Here is a 19,863-nt window from a genome sequence, read left to right on the forward strand (position 1 = left end):
TGATCAATTTCACGAAATGATCTGTATTAAGAACACAAATCCTATGTACTGTTTAAAACTTTCACAAAACTTGCAAATAAAGTAAATTAGTATCGATTCGACCACAACGAAACATAATCAAATATGCTAATATTTTAATTCTCGGTCTTTTGAAAATATGTTACATATATATCATGAGAAATGCTAACAAACGACTTGGTAGGCTTTTCTACTGTTCCATTGGGTTTCAATTGATCGGTTTCCTCTATTTGCACAACGTAGTCTTAGTTTTTGATGGAAAGAGTGAAAATGTTTATTGAGGGAACAGATCTAAAGGTCCAAAGTTGTGAAAGTTATATGGAAGCAATGGCGAATGCAACAAAGGATCAATTACCATGGACAAACAGACGTGTCAATAATGCATCGCCGTACCGATAGCCGCTATAAACGAACCATCACTACGCTGCTCAGCGATAAGTCAATAAATATTCATGACATCAAATATCGATCAGCCAATCACACAACGGTATCGCACGCGCCCTGCCTCCAGAATCGCAGCATCAATGTCTCCCTGAATCTTCCCTTTTAAGGATTATTTCTGTTAATATAAATTGAACAAGAGTGGAGATATTTCTATAGAGACAAATTTCATCTAGTTAAAAACGACAGCTTATTATGGATGCGCCACATGTTTCTAATACATTGGATATGCCGGACCAACTTAGTCACGGAACTACTTCTGCAGGTATGAATTTCATTTCAGAAATATGACAAATTTACTATAAGTAATCACATTTATTAGTCGGTAAATGAGCCGCTAGAAAAACACATTATTCCTATTTATCGCTATTCGCTGAGACCTCCGGTGCCAATTTATATAGAGCCAGAGATATGGTGTTACGGAGTCTGTGAAAATGTCAAATATTTTGCGGATTTATTACTTGCGATAATTTGATTTTTAAATGAAATGGATATGTAAACTTATTGAGTTGAGATAAATGTACTTTTTTCCTAGAAAAAAAGAAACAGATGCTATGATGAATTATTATGTCGGCAGCTGCTTCATAATCAAAGTAGAACATATCCAGGATTTATTATCTTCGGCATTTTTACCCAGTAACATAAACTTAAAACCACTTCATAGTTCGGCAAAGAGAACCGTTTGTGACATTTAGCATAATTGAAGTGAATAACGAACTTGAATAAAACTCTACATTTGGTTTTCTCACTGATAGCGATATTAAGGCATTTGGAAAAAGAGCTTGAAAAAAAAAAGAAGTGAAAAAAAACCCCGCATTTTCCAAACTATTTATTCAAAACCTTTAACAAAGTAACGGCAGAATTTGTATATTTTAAAAAGTATTCTGTGATTTTGGCGGACCTTTTCGTGGTTAATATGCGTTTCGAATTTTCTTAAAAGTCTATTGTATTTCATTTTGGGAGTTATGTATCTTTTATGTTGCAAGTTTTGCGTGACAGATACGTATGTATTGTGTATATAATTAAATTGCACCAAACGCAACCTTTTAAATACGATAATGCACTTTCTCCTTATATGAAAATAAAAAGAAAATAAGATGTTTTTATTTTTGGTATCAATCATTAAGGCACGCACAATGCAACATTTGGCAAAAATATCCGGAATATCACAGACTTTTGATAGAATGTTTCCTTCTGAAAATTATATGAGAAGTCGAGCTTTTGTTTCGACAGTATTAACTTTACTTATCGTAGTTATCACGGCATAATAACAGCTTTTAATGTTAAGTCCATGAACTACATTTCTTCCTTAAAATCAACAAAAAGTTTTTAAAGATACAAAATATTGATACTCGTGTTGATGTGTACAACCACTTAATTGTTTATAGTTTAGTTTGAAAAAATAACTTAGTTTTATTACACCATAAATTATACTGAATGAGAATTGATATTTGTTGAAAGAAATCTGTAATTTCGCCGAAGTATAGATACAACAAAATATGAAAATAAAATAAAAAATAAAGAGAAAAAGAAAAAATAATTATCGATCTTTCCGAAACCGGAAGAAGGGAACACATAGATATCCGGATATATTGAGGTGCCTAGTGGTTTCGAAAATTATTCTACTTTTTTTGGTTAGAAAAGTGTTTGTTTTGTGTATGTTATAATTTTGTTGAAACAATTTTTCTTTTTAAATTCAAAACATATTCATTTTTAGAATATTTCCTTCATTACCATCTAAACTTTGAAATCAAAGAATCATATTTAACGTATGTTATTTCAGCTTTTTAAATATGATAGTAATCTTCATGTTATAAAGACAGTGTTAAGTTTTACAGCATTAAAAAGTATAAGTACTGTATACATGCCAGTCAGCCATTTTATTTTTGCACTTCCGGTTACTGCGCAGCGCAACGGGTTAACTCTGTAAAAATTTCAGGCGGACATCTTAGCCCAGAAACAAATGACGACGGCGATATGTACCATCATGATCACGTGTCTTCAGATCCCGGCGGCGACGACAAACCGTCAAAACAGAAAAGGCATCGAACACGGTTTACACCGGCGCAATTGAACGAGTTGGAGAGGAGCTTTGCTAAGACGCACTATCCGGATATATTTATGCGAGAGGAGCTAGCTCTTAGGATCGGACTTACAGAATCTCGCGTCCAGGTAGGACCATTTTTAAAGAACTAAATTGTTTGATTCACACTGGGCACTCGACGGACCGCAGCGCAAATATTATACACACTATTTGTATTCTAGAACAGATTATTTAATGAAACAGCTCAAATATGAAGATCTATTTTACTTAACTAGTACATAATTGTTAATAAACAATGAAATGTGAAATCCATATGAAATATGTACATATGAAATGTTTCACTCCTAATATGGTTTTATTTATATTCTTTTTATTTTCATGTTTATTTGTTTTCATCAGTCACTCCAGAAAAAAAAACAACAACAGCACAAGTTTTTGACTGAATCTAAATAATGATGGTTTTGTTGTAAATTTACTTTTAACTTTATGATACTTAATTATAGAACATTGAAAAAATCTCAGTGATAATGGAAAGAAAAGAATAGTTTTATAGCGTGCAAATGAAAAATGGATTGATGAAAGAATCAATATACATAGACACGTATTTCTCCTTTATTCACATTCTGACAGTTTTCAAATTATTCCAGTTAATTAAACTAGACTATTTGTGTTGTTTCAGTTGTCAAAGCAAGATTCTTTAATATACGGTAACTCGCCTTATGAAATTTTTAGGACCGATATTATATTTAGTATCAATTATGAAAATAATAATGCAAAATTTAGGTATTTATTTTTAAGACATGTAATTAGGTAACATCAAATATTGTTACTCTATATTTCACCACTAGTAAAAATTATGTTTTTGACATTATCGCCGGGTTTGTGAAGAGATTTAATAGCCGGCGTATATAATTGAGAGGAATCAGTTGTTTTAATTTCCGAAATGTTAATTCATTGTCGTTATGAGCAGCAAAAATTGGCGAAAATGGGAGCGGTGGTCTAGTGGTTAAGGTGCCGGCCAGTCGTGGGCTCATGCTCCACCAGGGTAACGACCATACACTCTCATATGACACAAATACTGTTGTTTTTTTCCCAGGAAGTAGACTCAGAGTGATTCAAATTAGCTGCAAGCTTTCATCACAGCCAAGCTAAAATAAATTAGTATAAACTAAGGATGTAATCTTTATATGAATTCAACATTGAATATAAATCAGGTGTTACTATTTTCAAGGTATAGGTTATCAAAACCATTTGGAGCAAATGCTTTCAGTATAGATCATTGAAGGCAAACCTCCGGCAGCTTTCCATTGGAAACAACGTTCCTCCAATTGAGCTGTTCGAGTGAAATATCTGAATGAAAAAAAAAAAAGAGAAATATTTGGTTGACAATTTGTGTTTTTTAGAAGAAGTACATAAATTCATATCAACATTTACAATTATATTCTTATAGAAGACTTTCTGTGGTATCGGATAAATGGCGGATCTGCGAATGTTCTGGACTAAATCCATTTACATGTTATTCTACAATTGTTTTTGAGAAACTTCTTTTTTATTTACCTAGTCAAATATGAAGTTGTCAATAAAAAGAATGAGTTATGTTTTACAAATTTAGGAACCAGAACCTCTTATGTTCAATGTTACATATAGAATTCTGCTTTATTTAAATGTTTATATAAAAAGCAGAAGATTTATGTGCGCACTTTAGTACATGGCTAATATCACGGTTATGTATTTTATATTGTTGGGTTCAAAATAAGTGTCGAGTGTCTTTGATACTATTTCATTGTGAATGCTACAACAAAAAATATGATTCCAATGAGAATATTTACAAAAATCATTCGCAGTAATGGACTGGGCCGCGAGTTATTCAAACACATCAGTGAACAGCCCGCTCCACAAAAGTCTGTATTAAAAATTTAATTTTAAGAATAAATAATGCATGTTTATTTATTGGTGGTTTATATATATTGCTAACGTGAGAATGTACATTTAACATAAACGGACCATCGTAGATACCTTAACACGAAGTCACTCTATCATATGTAACAATTTTCCTGTTATAACTTATTTCATTTTTCTGTAATAAGGTATTTCTTTCTTTATCAGTGTCTCCCTGTGTACATAATTAAATATTCGCATGAAACAGCTACAGTCATTCAACATGTAATGATATATATCCTATTAATTTCAAATATATTTGGTATATTTTCTAATTTCACGGATCAATTTGTGCCCATTAATAGATGATTAAAGCGGCTTTTGTACATGTATCATATTGTCGCTTTAAACTGAGTACTCTTCTCATGTACACAGACAATAAAATTGATAAAACTGAATGGTACTTTATATATCATTTTCAATATTAAGCATAACTAACGAGAAGGGAACAGAACGGAACGTATTCCTAAGATTTATTTCTAAATGAAAACAACCACAATGCCGCTTTTTCAACAGAAAGTGTGGTACAAAATCATACTGAATTTAACCAAAAATTGTTTAACGTGTATGTCCTAAAATGTATGTTCGTACAAAGTTCTTAAAATGATGATATAATTTTGATTATTGAACACTTCCGATAACTTTGTATAGTTTCACATTTTTCATAAAGCAGCTGTATTTACTTTGACAATCTCAGCACGGCTGCTGAAAAGTAGCCAGTTTTCACGATTTAGAAATGTTATCAATTTAGAAAATTAAAACGCTTCCCAGTCAGTTCTGAATTTATTTATTTTTCTCCATAACTTTATACAGAGAATTAATGTAATAGAATTATACTGACACGCCCATATTTAGTTTCTAGGCAGGGAAAAATCAGATGTATTTTTTGGATAATCAAACTTTTTTTATTATACATTTTCATAACGCATGATATAGTCGTATTTCTTCATATAGAGGCTGTTTTCACTCGATTTTCGTTACATTCAGTGATATATTCATGCAATTTTAGTCTTATTTTTTTAAAGTTTAAATATATGTGTATTCTAAATGTCTTAGCAAATTATATTTGAATACAGCTGCATTTTATCACGTGTTTTAGACCGCACATATTTGTTTATGTATCTGTCAGATTTCTTCTGCACCTAAAACTGTGATACAATGTACAAACTGACAATAAAATGTCTATAAATTGCAATTTGTACAATGATTGTGTTGAAGGTATTGACGAACGGTCAATATTTCACAAGATGGGAAGACGGTTGACAACACGTTCACAGTTTTCTTAAAGAACCGTTGTTTTGGCGTATTTTGTGCGTATATTGACATATTTATTAGCTACTTTTAAAGAACCGGTTGTCTTTTGTTTCTTCAGCAGACTAGTTTCCACAGTAACCTTTGTCGATATTAAGACCCTTTTAACGACAGTTTTCGTTGTCATGTATTATAATCTTTATCTAAGTCTCATTAATGTACACATTTTACATATTCTATTTACACGAATAGAGATCGATAGATATAAGTACATTGCCCATCTACTTAAAGACATATACGAGCAATTCTATTAAAACAACAATAATAACAATATAAAAAAACTGAATATATCCTTGCTAATCTTACGTATAAAAACTTACATAAAATGAAATTTTTAAAAACCTGAAAATGAAGAAAGGTACTAGATCTACTGCACACTTTAAAAAAAATGGTGTTATGATGAGATGAGATCCGTGATCGGAGAGACTTTGATGAGCAAAGATATTCTAGCTAACAGTTAAAAGGAAGTACAAAATACAGTAAAAAATATCAAACTGAATTCACTTTTCATTAAAAAAAATGTGTTTAATCTATATCATTTGAAAAGATAGTTGTCCGCAAACATTAATGTCCGCCTATTGGATGTACACACGCATTGAGTGTATATGGATAGGGGTTCAGTGCGTGTGTACGTTCAATGTGGCAGAATATTAATGCCGACCGACAGTTGTCTCTTACAGTATTTGATTCGTATAAATCACATATCAGACTGTGTCTTTTCCAGATATTATTTCTTTTAAACACTGATAATAGTTTACTGATCTCATGCCCACTTCTACAGAAAGCCGCAGTCTGGGCGGCAATAGTTATAGTTATAGTAATGAAATCATTTCTACAGCTAGATATTTATTCAAGTTATGATGTTGCAAATAATTAGATACAGTGCTAGTTCATTGTATGCGGTTTCAAAAAGTATTACAAATAAAAGAATACCATAGGAACAAGAACTTGTCACATAAGATAGATGGTATGATTAAAGATGTACCATGGAAACAAATTTTAGTGTTGTATCAAGACTATTTAAACGGACCAAGATGGAAGGACTACGCAGAAAGACTACTGAAATTTGTGTAATAAAATATGTGTAATAACTCTGGATGGTACATAAAAACTTGAAAGTATGTGGCCTAGCAGTGTGGTTCAGCAATAGGGATGTAAAACTCGTTTACGGCAAGATGACTTTCCATAAAACATTATCACATGTTCTGCAATTGAACGCGTATATCGTTTTCAGCTATCATAAAAGAATTCTGTGATAACAAAATTAGTCATCCAACATTCTGAATTAAAAAGCTCAAGTCACCACTTTCAATTACACTAAGAACAGTTTATGAATTTTATTTGCGGGTATTTCAACACAGAGAAAAAATACACGAAAAACTCATGGAATATATTAATTTAATAGTATCGCAAAATATCCATGGTCATCACGGACCAAAATGCCCTAGAAGAATTGTTGAAACTCGGATGACCTTTGTTTTGACGGCTCTTTTAAAGTTGTTTGATGAAGTTCCGGTAAGGGTTTCGATTTGGAGGGAGCGGTCAATACTGTTAAATAAGACGTCTAGGTCAGGTTTATTTACATGTGCTTAGTTACACAATTTTCTTTTGTGCCATTAAATCCTTTTATCTCGCCGCTTTCAATACTTGATGAAGGAAATAAAATATAGCCTTTCAAATATTTCTTTAAATATGAAACTTTCAACATACAAGCTAAACTCAGATGCACCCAGGTTGAGTTGGCCTAAATGACCGTTTTAAAAATAAATCAGTCGCTGTTATTTAAGTCGTTTATAAAGCCGTGTAAATATGCTTATATTAATTCGCTAGTATACCTCTTTGTTTTTTTACGCTTTTTAAAAATTTAAAATGTCAAACGTTTGTTAATTTTTATTTTAACTTTCAAGAAGTGGCCCGAACCAAAGAGCTATATTTTTTTACTTCTTTGCTCGAACACGGTTCTGCTATATCGGTCAACTACCTACATATGTGTATAGTGTATATGTTAAATGCGGCTGAAGACTTTCGCAGAATTTCAATCTGTTCTCTTACTCCTCGAGCAATTTAAACATGAGATGAGAATTTTTTTATGTAACCTACGATTTAGGCAACGTACATGTTAAAAAGCAACTATTTATCGTTTAATCTGTACATAATATTGTTCCATGAAGAAAATGAAAATCGCATTAAAGGCACCAGACATTGTTGAAGTTATAAGAACAAGGTGAGAGTATACCAACCCCTGGAGACAATATTAATTAACATACAGATTATTACCATACAACTCCGAAGCGCGGTCGATTTGGTTTTCATGCCTTTATAATGAAAATATTAACTTTTGCCACCGTTTTTCCATTATCTCAGCACTCCGGGAATCTAGGCTCGCGTTTTCGCTGAACGTGGCTACATTTGTTTGTAGTAAATGCTGAACACCGTTGCGTGTTTCCTGCTGAAGTTTCGGATTTCATACGATGCGGGTCGAGAGCGAATCTCATGGGTACGTTCACGTGTCAGAGCGAATCCGGATAAGTGGTGTAAAAGAAAATTAATTTCAGTACAAACATAGCTAATTTTCCACATTATTGACAGAAAGGTTAATTTGAAAAATTGAAAGAGCAAATAAACGAATGATTATAAAAATTGGAAATATTTTTTTGCTGTAACGGATGATTAGTGTTTCTGAAAAATCTATTATATGTTTTATATCTGCTCTAGTATATAATATTCATCTCGTGTTTTTCTTTCTAAAAACATATCAAGTGGCAAAGCACAATTTAAAGTTAATTATCAAGGAGCAGTGAAAGATACCGGATATACTTTAATACTGAAGAAGGCTCTGTAGAAGCCGAAATGTCGGTCTTTAATAATAAAAAAAAGTCAAACTAAACCTGCTCTGGTTGTGTGAGTTTCCTACACTTCGGTGTTTGTATATAGTTTAATATTAAATATACAATCATTGTTGAGAATAAAGTTTGTGAAACTTGAAGAAATGTCACTTTTTAAAGTTAAGATATCTTGACTAAACTATTGTGTAGTAACATTGATGAAATGCGGAAAAAGTTTAATTCATGCCTTTGAATATACCAGTACGACAAAACAGTGTATGCAATTTAGCAAAAGAAATAAAAGCTGGAATGTTACAGTACAATACAATACAATATTATATTTAACTATTCTTTTTTTCACGACATAGTATATTTACATACATATACATAAAATATTCACAAAAACATTTCAAATTTACATCCATATTCATAAAATATTTATGAACACATTTCTAAAAGAAATATGAGATACTTAATATTATAAAACAGAGGAACAATTAAAACAATTAAAACATGAAATATTCGCTTTCAGATGGCAGTGTAATATAACTTGTAAAAAGTATACATTTCAAAAATCAAGGAAACTAGTATTATCTAACATGACTGTTTAAATGGTTTTACATGATCTTCAATAAACAACATTACCAAAAAAAAAAAAAAAAAAAAATACAACACCAGTTTCCATGACAGTTTCCTTACATGATACAAGACCCGCAACCAGTCATAATTTAAATATTAATTCGAAAGAGTCACTGAGAGACAACGTACTGTAACGTACTTCACAGTCCAACTGTAGTTATTTAACTGAAACATTTACCTTCTATTGTTAAAGTGCCTAACTGACATTAATTGATCAAATTCGCCTAAGATACAGTCGAACCTTGGTTTCTATACCAAGTCTGGTACAGTTTTACTCCAGAAACAAACAGTACATTAATACCATCATCCTATTTTAAGTGACGTTATCTTGACCCATACAGCCCTCAAATGCAAATGACCTCGTCTACAAACATGTTGCCTGTATACCAAATTTGGTTGCAATCTATCGTACCGATGGGTATGTACGGAAAAAAAGGAAAGTGACAACCACCTGACCTTGTTAAAACACTCAAGATATAATATATGCAAGCTACATATGTACCAAGTTTGGTCTACTAACTCATCCTTTACAGATGTTACTATCAAGAAAAACATTTGCCTTATTCAGATACTACACAGAACTATTTCTCATTTACTTAAAGTGACCCTTACCTCACGATCTCTACGAAGACCTATATCATAACGTTTCCCATGTCAGTACAAAAAACTGCCATTATAGATTTCATTAAACGGTATTATGAATGGAAAAAAACTTCACTTTTAACTCCCATCTTCCATTAAAAGTGTGTATTTACACGCCCATTATGCACATACATAAAAAAATAAAAAAGTACAAATCTATGTTGACCGCAAATGTTAAGAATAAAAAATAATCTGATAGAAAAATATTGGTATAGAACAAAAATAACAGCGCAATAAACCGAGAATAATTAAGCCGTTGGTATGAGCAGTTATACCCATCTCGTAAAGAAAACCATTTCTTACAGTTCAATAAACACAGCGGCTCGTTCTTGTGTTATTTATTCTATAGAACAGAAACTAGCATTTACTTTTTTTTCTGTTTCCGTGAAATATCACCACTCTCATACTTCGTAGGCATTGCTCTCCAAATGAAAGAATGAACATGCATTTATATACTTTATCATGTTCGGCAATCGAGCTACTTGCTTGTACATTAGTTCTCTTTCAACCGCTCCCATTCAATGCACATGCACATTTTAAAAAAAAACCTATCCAAATAAAAAAAAAAAAAAAAGAAAAGGCACGTTTACTCTTGGTTTTATCACCTGCTTTACTATTTAGGTTGGATGTCTACCTTGCGTTCACTTACATTTCAAAATATACTTGCAAGAATAAAGGTGTGCGTTTGTATGTGTACGCGTAAATATGGTGGTTACCCAACCACTCGAAAAATCTAGTTGCGAATAATTAGTTAGACGCCTTTTACAGTTGTTTGGTATGTAGCATTTATATAATACACATGACATAAGAGAGAACAGCATTTCAAAAAAGTTCACAGAAAACATTTTTGGCTAATATTAAATGTTCCTTTGTTATTTGACCATGTGATACTTCTTCATCAAGCTTGACGTTTCTCGGCTTGACACCAGTTTGTTACTATGTTCGTAGATGTGCATCTTTTTTAATGTTTAAATGTTTAAAAAAAAAAAAAAAAAAAAAAAAAAAAAAAAAAAAACACTACCTAATTGTTGCATTTAAAGTCATTGTCGAACCATCAGAGTTTTTCAGATGGTTAACAAGTGTATGCGTTTTCGATGTCAACAGACTTTATAGTCTCTATCTTTTGACTTTCTTTGTGCTAGGGTCGTCTTTGCATATTACCATAAATCGTCTACTTCTTTCAAATATTCATTTTCCTTGTTTATAAAAGCTCCCGGCTTCTGAACATTTGGAAATTTTCGATGAGCCTGTTTGAACAGTCTGTATGACTTATTCCTATCTTCTCGGCCTACCTTTCTTAGTTCTCGCGCATGCTTCTCGGTTTTTGCGCATCACGTTGTTTGGCATTTGCTCACGTTTGTTTTGCTACTTGTTAATTGTTGCTGTGTAAAACTGTGAGTTCGGGGAGTTCTAAACTTTTCCTTATATTAAACGTGTAGCATACACGCATGTATACACGTAAATAAGTAACCAGGACTGCACATAAATGCAATGGACGGCTAAGTGATAGCACCATAAACAGAATAAAATTCAGTTTAGAAAATGAGCCCTTGTTCATATAAAAAGCGACGCTGATTAGAAAAAGTTTACAGCCAAAAAATGTAGTCTTTTTCTACAGTGTGGCAATTTTATGTCTCATACCATATGGATATACATTTGTACGAAGAAACTGCAAGCAGAACATGTACGAAGAATTATTTATTATGTTACCGATTAAAGCCTATAAGAAGAGAGTTTCTTTTTAAAAAAGCTTTAATACCTTCCTACTCGATCCTCTATGTTGATATTTGTAATAATAGTAATAATTGCAACCATGTCAACAAATATTGTTTAAACCAAAATCAGACAGTTAGGTTGGCAACGTTTATGGTTTAGAAATGAAAAAAAAATAGAGAGAAAAACGAGTTGTATAAAATGATAGAATGCGAGACTGTGTACTTTTGAATGGTCGAGTAAACCGCGAAAACAATATACGCTTTTTTAAGAGGGAACAGGGAAGTATTTTTCTAATCTTCAAGTAATTCAAAACGGCCTTTCTAACGATGTACTGGTGTATCTGTCGCACGTGCTAGTCGTCAATTCGTCTTCACTTGAGTGCTTAAAACGTCGTGCATTTCGGGAGGAAAGCTGATCGGCGGTAATTTAACAATAATATCCCCTCGGGATTTGTTCCAGAAATTCTCCAAATATTGGTTAATAAAGATCAAATATTTAGGAAGCGCCAAACTGATATTGTAACGTTGCAGCGAACAGCATCCACTGCAACTTGTTAATCCAAGTTCGTTTATCTAATACGCGTGGTCTTATAAAATAGATTAAATAAATTCCCATTAAATTGTTTACTCTCATTTTTAAGTCAAACCTTGCCAGTATGTATATATTTACACTGTTATTGATAGCTTAATAAACATTTCGCACTATTGATTTGAATACCATCCTTATTTTCCTAGGGGCGTCATTTCTTCCCTTTTACAGTTAAATGTAACCAAAGAACTATAAAAATAAATTATGACAGTTTAAAATTAAATGATGAGTTAACATTTTTTTGACAAAAAAAAAAAAAGAAGATAGAAATTAATTCATACGACTCTGTCAGGGTTTTCATCTTTAATAAATGGTATTAAAGGCGCGGTATTCTCATTGTTTTAGGATTTTCAAAATGAAAATTATAATCTAGACTTGAAAATGAGTACAAGCGAATACTTTGAAGTTTTAATACGGTATGTTTATCATCAAATAAGCCGATTCATATAAACGGTAGTAAACAATATTATAATTATGATTATTAAAAAAAAAAGATAATTATTTTTTTGTATTATTATCACTAACTTGATAATAATAATGATAACGAGTGTGATTATCACGATGATGATGATGACGATGATGATGGTGTGGGTGATGATAATGATAAAATAAATATAAATAGACAAAAAGGGACAAATTGAACCAAAATTCGCTGAATCTAACTTGCATATATATAGTGTAACCTTATGAAGAGTATGTTACTTTTGTAATATTTAGAAAGAAAACTCGAGTAAATCAATCTACGTCTACTGAATGAAGTCCCGCTGCCTCACTATCCTCTAGTTTCCTGGATAATGGTCTCTGTCACGAATACGCTACTAAATACGCAAATTCCACCGGGAACCAAGTTTCGTCTTTAAGAAATTAGCTGTCAATTTCTGCCAATATTAGAGATCAACGGGTCGGTTCTCTCGAGAGTTGGTTCTAACTAGTCACGAAATATTTTTGGGGGAAGATGCACCGTCTAGGTCTGTTGCAGATTATACGTTTCCTAATTATGGACGTGTATAAGGCCAGCCCTACATGATACTCTATCCCAAGTTTATAATTTGGGAAAAATATGTAAGAAATATTGTAAATGCCTCGTAAAAGGAATCCTAACTTCAGAATAAGTAATAAGCATAACGCCATTCATCAAAATTATCCGAGGAAAAAAAGGTCTTGATCATTTAGATTTAAAAGCAATTTACAATCTTTGTATATACGTTTACTTCATGATAAATATGTCGTGTTTTGGTTGAGTATAACGAAACACAATGCAGAAATATACCGGTCAGCTTGATACAATATGTTAGAATTAAGAGAGCACTTATCTGAGACTATAATTTATCAACGATTAATTATAAAAAACAGGTGTGGTTTCAAAACAGACGAGCTAAATGGAAGAAAAGGAAGAAGACCACCAATGTATTCCGTACCCCAGGGGCACTGATGCCCACGGCGGGGCTTTCACCTTTCGGCGCTATGAATGACCCTCTGTGCTCCCTGTATCCTAGCGACACAAGATGGTCATCCCAGATGGGACCACCTATCAACGCAAATCATCTCGCCTTCTCCACTTTGCCGAGGCAAGGTAAGTCTCACAGAAAAATGAATATTTTATGTATGCTTTTGATAGCTAGAATCCTTCCAACTTCACTTTGATACTAACATGTTTTTCTCATAAATAAAATGAACAAATATTTTTAATTTATTTGCCGGTCCTAAGCTTCACTGTTAGTAATCAGTGAGTTTCGAGTTAAAAAAGCAAATTTCGAGTTGAGCAAGTGAGAGATATATCTCTGTCGGTAAGACGATGTCGAGTACTTTTCATAATTTCGTTTATTGTCAGATGACATTATTTATGAAAAATAAACACAATTATGTCATTGCATTTTGACACCGGATAATTACATGCTAGACCTTTCGTGAAGGTGTAACGTAATTTTCTGTAGATATAGTAAGGAAATATTTATCGAAACAAAACCAACAAGAATTGGAAATCGATGTCTAAAAAAGAAAAACGCGTAAAAGAAAGATAATAAGTATAGACAAAATCCTCCAAGCTCATGGCCCTGCATCTTTTCAAGTAGAAGGCAAAAAAAAATCTTTGTACAGGTCCAGAATCAATGAAATGTTCGCACAAGACTGCCTTGCTATAAAGCAACATATACATCTATATATAGAAACGATAATTATAGTTATGACCATCGGTAGTCCCAAGTTAAATGCAATGATGCTTTTACCCTGGATAATTATTAGAAAGTATAGTAAGATTTTTTTCGCTTGGTGTCTTAATTAAATGAAACTAAATGAATTTCTTTAATATGAATAAAAGAAGATAAAAAGTACGTTTCTAGTTGTCACAGAAAGTTTCGAGTTGAAGAGTGAGTTTTGAAAACGTGAATTTAAAGTTAATGTAGTGTCAAATTGTTTCGAGTTATAAAATTGAGTTTTGACTGGAAAAAAGTGGGTTTCGAGACTATGACGAATAGACGAACATACTGACAATAGGCAGCACAGGCAAGATATACTGTAAGACATAGAAAATAAACGACCTTCCTCGCTGTACCATTCTCGTATTAGATTCAGTGCTATCTGTGACTAGTAAACAAAAAAGGGAAGCAAAAACATAAACGTGATTAGAATAAAAACATGCGCAAATCAAAAGGTTTTTTTTTAACAAGAAACTAAGGTTTTATTTTTAAACTCGAAATAAACTTTCTCAACTTGAAACTCACCTTTAAATCCGAAACTAGCATTTTCTTTATTCAGCTGGAAACTCTATTTTATAACTCGAAACTAACTTTATTCTTTTTCAAAAGAAACTTATTTTCACAACTCGAAACTCACTTTTTAAACTCGAAACTCATTTTTTATGTCTATGATTTACTTATAGGATGGATGCTTTTCAGTATGTAATACTATAATATTTTTAAATTTCATTTAACTGATCTCATTTGTTTTGTTTTACTCTATTTTATTTTCGTTACCTTTATCTTTGTTCACATTTCCTTTATATCTATTCACTATATCTTACTAATCCTTTTCTTGTATTTTCCTGTTTCAGCGTTCTAACATTTTTCTGAAATTTTCAAGGCAGTTTTTGTAATATGGTGAGAAAGTTTAAAAATCAGACAATGATTTGAAAAATAATTATCATCAGTTTCCAACATATTTCTGACTATGTAAGAACAGAACAGAACATATATTTATTTCCTACATGTACTTAATACATTATCATATAAGTACGAAATAAGGTAAACAACAATATAATAAGGATGAGTGACACGTGATAAACATACGATATATAAATCAAACAATAAAATCTCGAACATGAGTTATTACAAACTTTGAACAGCATTTCTTAGAATAGGTTCTTCTTTTACAAACAGTGTGATCTTACACAAATCGTGTTTGTTAGTAGTATCCAGTAACTCTAAAAACTGCCTACAGAAACCTTTATACTTTGAATATTTCCCGAACTGTCAATCAATCATAAGCTTGAAATAACACATTGAATGCTTTTTCTTCGTCTTCAGGAATATCTCAGGCTTTTCCGGGCCAGATGTCAGGTTTTGATCACATGAATGCTGCCGCATCTTTAGCCAACAATATTTCAATGACAAATGGCTCGCCCTCAGTGTATAACACAAATTATGGACTTTCCCCGCAGACATCTGCAACCCCTTCGCCGCCTACCTCGATCCCGAATTCACAGATGACGTCATGTGGAATTCCGGATATAGGTGACGCGTGGCGTGGAACAAGTATAGCGTCGTTACGCCGAAAAGCGCTTGAGCATTCAGTGTCTTTAACTGGTTTTCGGTAGAAACATATATTTTGTGTAATAGCTTTGTAAATTATTGAGTACATTATTGTTATACAGCCCGAATGGTATTTTAAGACGATATGAACATTGAGTTAACATCATAAAGGCAACGGAAACAGTACACTTTTACTTATCTTACCCGTTATGTACTACAACAGCCATTCATGATTAGTGTTAAATTACTTAAAATTTTCAATAAAAACTTACGGTATTTATTGAGGACAGAGTGTAATACTGAAGTCATTATTTGATTGTTTCTAAGCATGTTGCTTATGCTTTTCTGAAATTTCATATTTATTTTTCCATGTGGCTCCATTTGCAAATAGTACTAACTAGCAAGCCATTGACAAATATGTTATCCCCAATTAAAGTTGTTTTTTTTTTGTTAGAAGTATTTATTTAACCGTGAAAAAGTTGTCAAATGCAAGGATATTGTATGACATTAGAATTTTTTTAAGTCTAATGAAATAAATTCGGATCCACGACTTGAGCTGAAATTTAGATGTTAAGCACACCATATAACACAGCATATATAAAAGCCAAAATCTTCAGTATTTACCTTTAAAAATGAAAATTAAATGAATTGATTTATTTCCAAGTTCTTCACCATACAGTTAGTTCATTGTTCTTTTTAACTAGTGGCATACTATTGGTAAATACCAGGTGAATTGACTGATCTCTGGTACTACATGGTAGTAGTATATCTTTAGTTTCATCAATACATGTATTACATTATCCGTATTTACAACAATATAAATGGATATTGCTACTCCAAATTGGAGTAACATATGGGACTTTTACTTCGCGAAGTATCTATAGCCTTAAAACACTGTACTCCTACTGATTAGAAAGGTTTCTTCAGTTTTTATGTTTTATAATATGTATTATTATTTATAATTATGTTTGCACAGTATCATGCTTTCCAATTCAAAGAAAATAAAAATAGTATATTTTTACTATGTATCAGAAGAAAATTGATATTCTATTCAAAAACATAAGATTTTAACAAAATTTCAAGCGAGTTGTCTCTGTTCGTCATTTTGTACTTACACGCTGATTTAGTCTGTATCGGATAAAATGTTGTCTGCGTATTGCAAATGGCGTAAAATGAAAAGGGAAACAACTCTTGTATTTATGTAACAATAATGAAAACACTACGCTTTCAAATACATATGTATTATATAGTTTTCTGTGTAACTGAAGTACTTTACATATCATAAAAGTGTTTGTTTTACATGTGTTTTGCGTGGCGATAACTTTTCAGCACAGCAAGACTTTTCGTTAGTAATAAATTGAGTAGAAAATAAAAATAAATAAAAATATGTTACTTAAAATTGAAATTCAAATTGTAAGGACTTCCACTTTCTAAGCAAAAGATATGTTATCATTTAAATACACAGTCGTTTGTCAGAGAAGTATTCTTTCACTGTTTCGAGATGACTTACTTTTGTGTATAAACTGAATTAACCTGAACAACAGTATGTAATTATACAGTGCCATGTGGCGGCTACGTACTATATGGTATAATTTCCTGTCCGTTGAAATCATGAAGTTCATTCAATGTTCGTCAAATGTAATATAATTCCAATAAAGTCGATGTTAGGGGGCATGATTCATGGGTGTAACACATTTCATTACCTCTCGTGATCAGACTCAATGAAACCGAGGTTGCCATTATTTAGAAGGGCTTGTGTACTATGCTTTTAAATTTTGTTTACTCAGACGTTTTAAAAGGAGAAAAATCAAAAATCCTAATTTGAGGCAAACGGTTTTGTCTGCGATTAGAAGCCTTTCAAATATCAGCTAAGCAGACTCAAGCAGTGATACAACTTATGTCTAAAATATAAAACTGCCTGTCACGGGAGGTAATTCGTGCTGGACTACAAATAAAATACTTATATGTAGTCGTTGCATGTTGTGATATTGTGCCATATGACGGAGTTTAAATTGTTTTCTTACCTTTTAATGAGAAAAATGTTTCATTTGAAAATTATTAACATGATTTAACAGAAAATCGATTAGTGAGGTGTCAAAATTTGGTAGCTTTTATACTATGTTTATTGATGAGTTTGAAGTAGATCTCAAACCTTGTTTAGACGAAGGGGCTGTGCTGTGTCGTAACATATATCATGCCGTCTTGTCACTGATTTTTGTTGTTTTGATGATATTGTTCTGAACATATTTGTACCATGATATGTTTGCATACATGCATAACACTTTGCACGAAGTAGATTGTTTTGTTTCATATACACGTGTACATAAATGACCTTTTATTCTGCACATGTACATTTGTGTACATTAGTGTATGAATAAGTAAAATGCCTTGTAGTACAAAAACTACAAATTTGTATACGACTGCAACAATAAGTTTAAATATTCTGTACTATGATATATTTTTTTTAATTTAATTTATATTTTTATCTTCCCTTGGTTCAAAGTCTGGTCACTTTTCAGAATGCAGTCTCATTTTTACTTTTCGGCTATTCTTAGAATCTGAGCCGAACAAAAATAAGATAGATTTGTCATTAAATTGAAAAAGGTGTCATTTATTCAATTGTAGGACAAATCTATTTTATTTTGTGCTACCCAGATTCCAAAAATAACCGAATAGTAAAAAACGCTGTTCGTGAAACACCTTACTCGATCCTAAGTTATAACTTTGTCCTAAGTGGACTTCGTGAGACAGGCCCCGGGTGCTTGACTTCCGGGAATGGCCATCAACATGATTTATAACGTTTGACCTTTCGATATTAAATCAGCTGTATCTACATATCATCCTTATAAATTTTCTTCTATCGTCCCATTGTGGAATCAGTACCACAAGGAATATTTAGAATTTTTGGTGGGGTCGCAATTTCTAGAGGAGTGCGGGAATATAACCCATTGGAAAAATGGCATGTATATCTCAAATGGTGAAATCTGACGTACATTTGAAAATCTTCCTTTAAAGTTGTATATTTGCAAAACCCCAAAAGATTTTGATTTGACTTTTGTCCGTTCCCTTCACTTCAGCAATTATAAATACTACTGATTCAGTGTTTTACGAGGGAAGTTAGCCATGTTTTGTTTTATACTATGACTTGTGTTTCCAAATTTGGGCTATAAAAATGTGTTTATGGGGGAGTCGAGTGCACCCCCAATTGAAATCGCTTTTGGTTACTGCACACAAAATAGGCGCCAGATTGCGAATTGCCTTTGCTACTGCATTTAAAAAAGAAACAATGTTGTATTCAGAATGTTGTGCCATGTATGTAACAGAAAATGTAGTGAAATGTTCTAAATGATTCATTTACGTGTATATATATATATGTATTTCTATTATTTCTGTCAGTATCATTAATCACCTACACAGCATTGAATGTCAACAGAATATAGCCTTACTTGAGGTGTGCTTTTCAAGTATCTCTAGGTTTTCTGAAGCAATATAAATGTAAAATGTATACAGTAAAAGTGCTCAATCATATTTGTATATATTACCCAACTATATATGTAATATTCCTGTGCTTGTACATACCTATAATTTATTGTAATTTATTGTATGGTTATTGCAATAAAATTGTTAGTTATTGTATAGTCGAGTCTATATTTTTATCAAAGATTAGATTTTCCCCTTTTCCAGTAGTAGATCTACATATTAAAAATTCAAAGGACTGATGTTCTCCGCTAAACTAGCTCAGTAATATTCTCTATACGTCAATTGATCATTAAGAGTTAGGTCCATGTTTTGGAGAAAAAAGTTCGAACATCATCAAATCATAGAAAGAATGCATTGTTTTACTTGAACATTTAACAGCATATAAAACATTTATATTGAATTCCGGAAAGGGACTGCATGAAGGGGCCACACTTCTGGACAGTTCAGCGCCTTTAAAAACTCACCATTTTTAAAA

At 32.2% G+C, this 19,863-nt stretch overlaps 1 protein-coding gene across 1 annotated transcript; it reads left to right on the plus strand.

Moving 5' to 3' along the window:
- The first annotated feature begins 406 nt into the window (after window positions 1–406).
- LOC123566066 (homeobox protein orthopedia-like) lies at window positions 407–19,466 on the plus strand. The gene is made up of 4 exons (XM_045359899.2): window positions 407–724; window positions 2,399–2,631; window positions 13,516–13,735; window positions 15,684–19,466. The coding sequence occupies exons 1-4, from the start codon at window positions 655–657 to the stop codon at window positions 15,971–15,973; spliced, it is 813 nt and encodes a 270-aa protein (XP_045215834.1). The 5' UTR covers window positions 407–654; the 3' UTR covers window positions 15,974–19,466.
- The last annotated feature ends 397 nt before the right edge of the window (window positions 19,467–19,863 follow it).

This window comes from Mercenaria mercenaria, chromosome 8 (genome assembly GCF_021730395.1).
Source record: "Mercenaria mercenaria strain notata chromosome 8, MADL_Memer_1, whole genome shotgun sequence".
In the NCBI taxonomy this organism is placed as follows: Eukaryota; Metazoa; Mollusca; class Bivalvia; order Venerida; family Veneridae; genus Mercenaria; species Mercenaria mercenaria.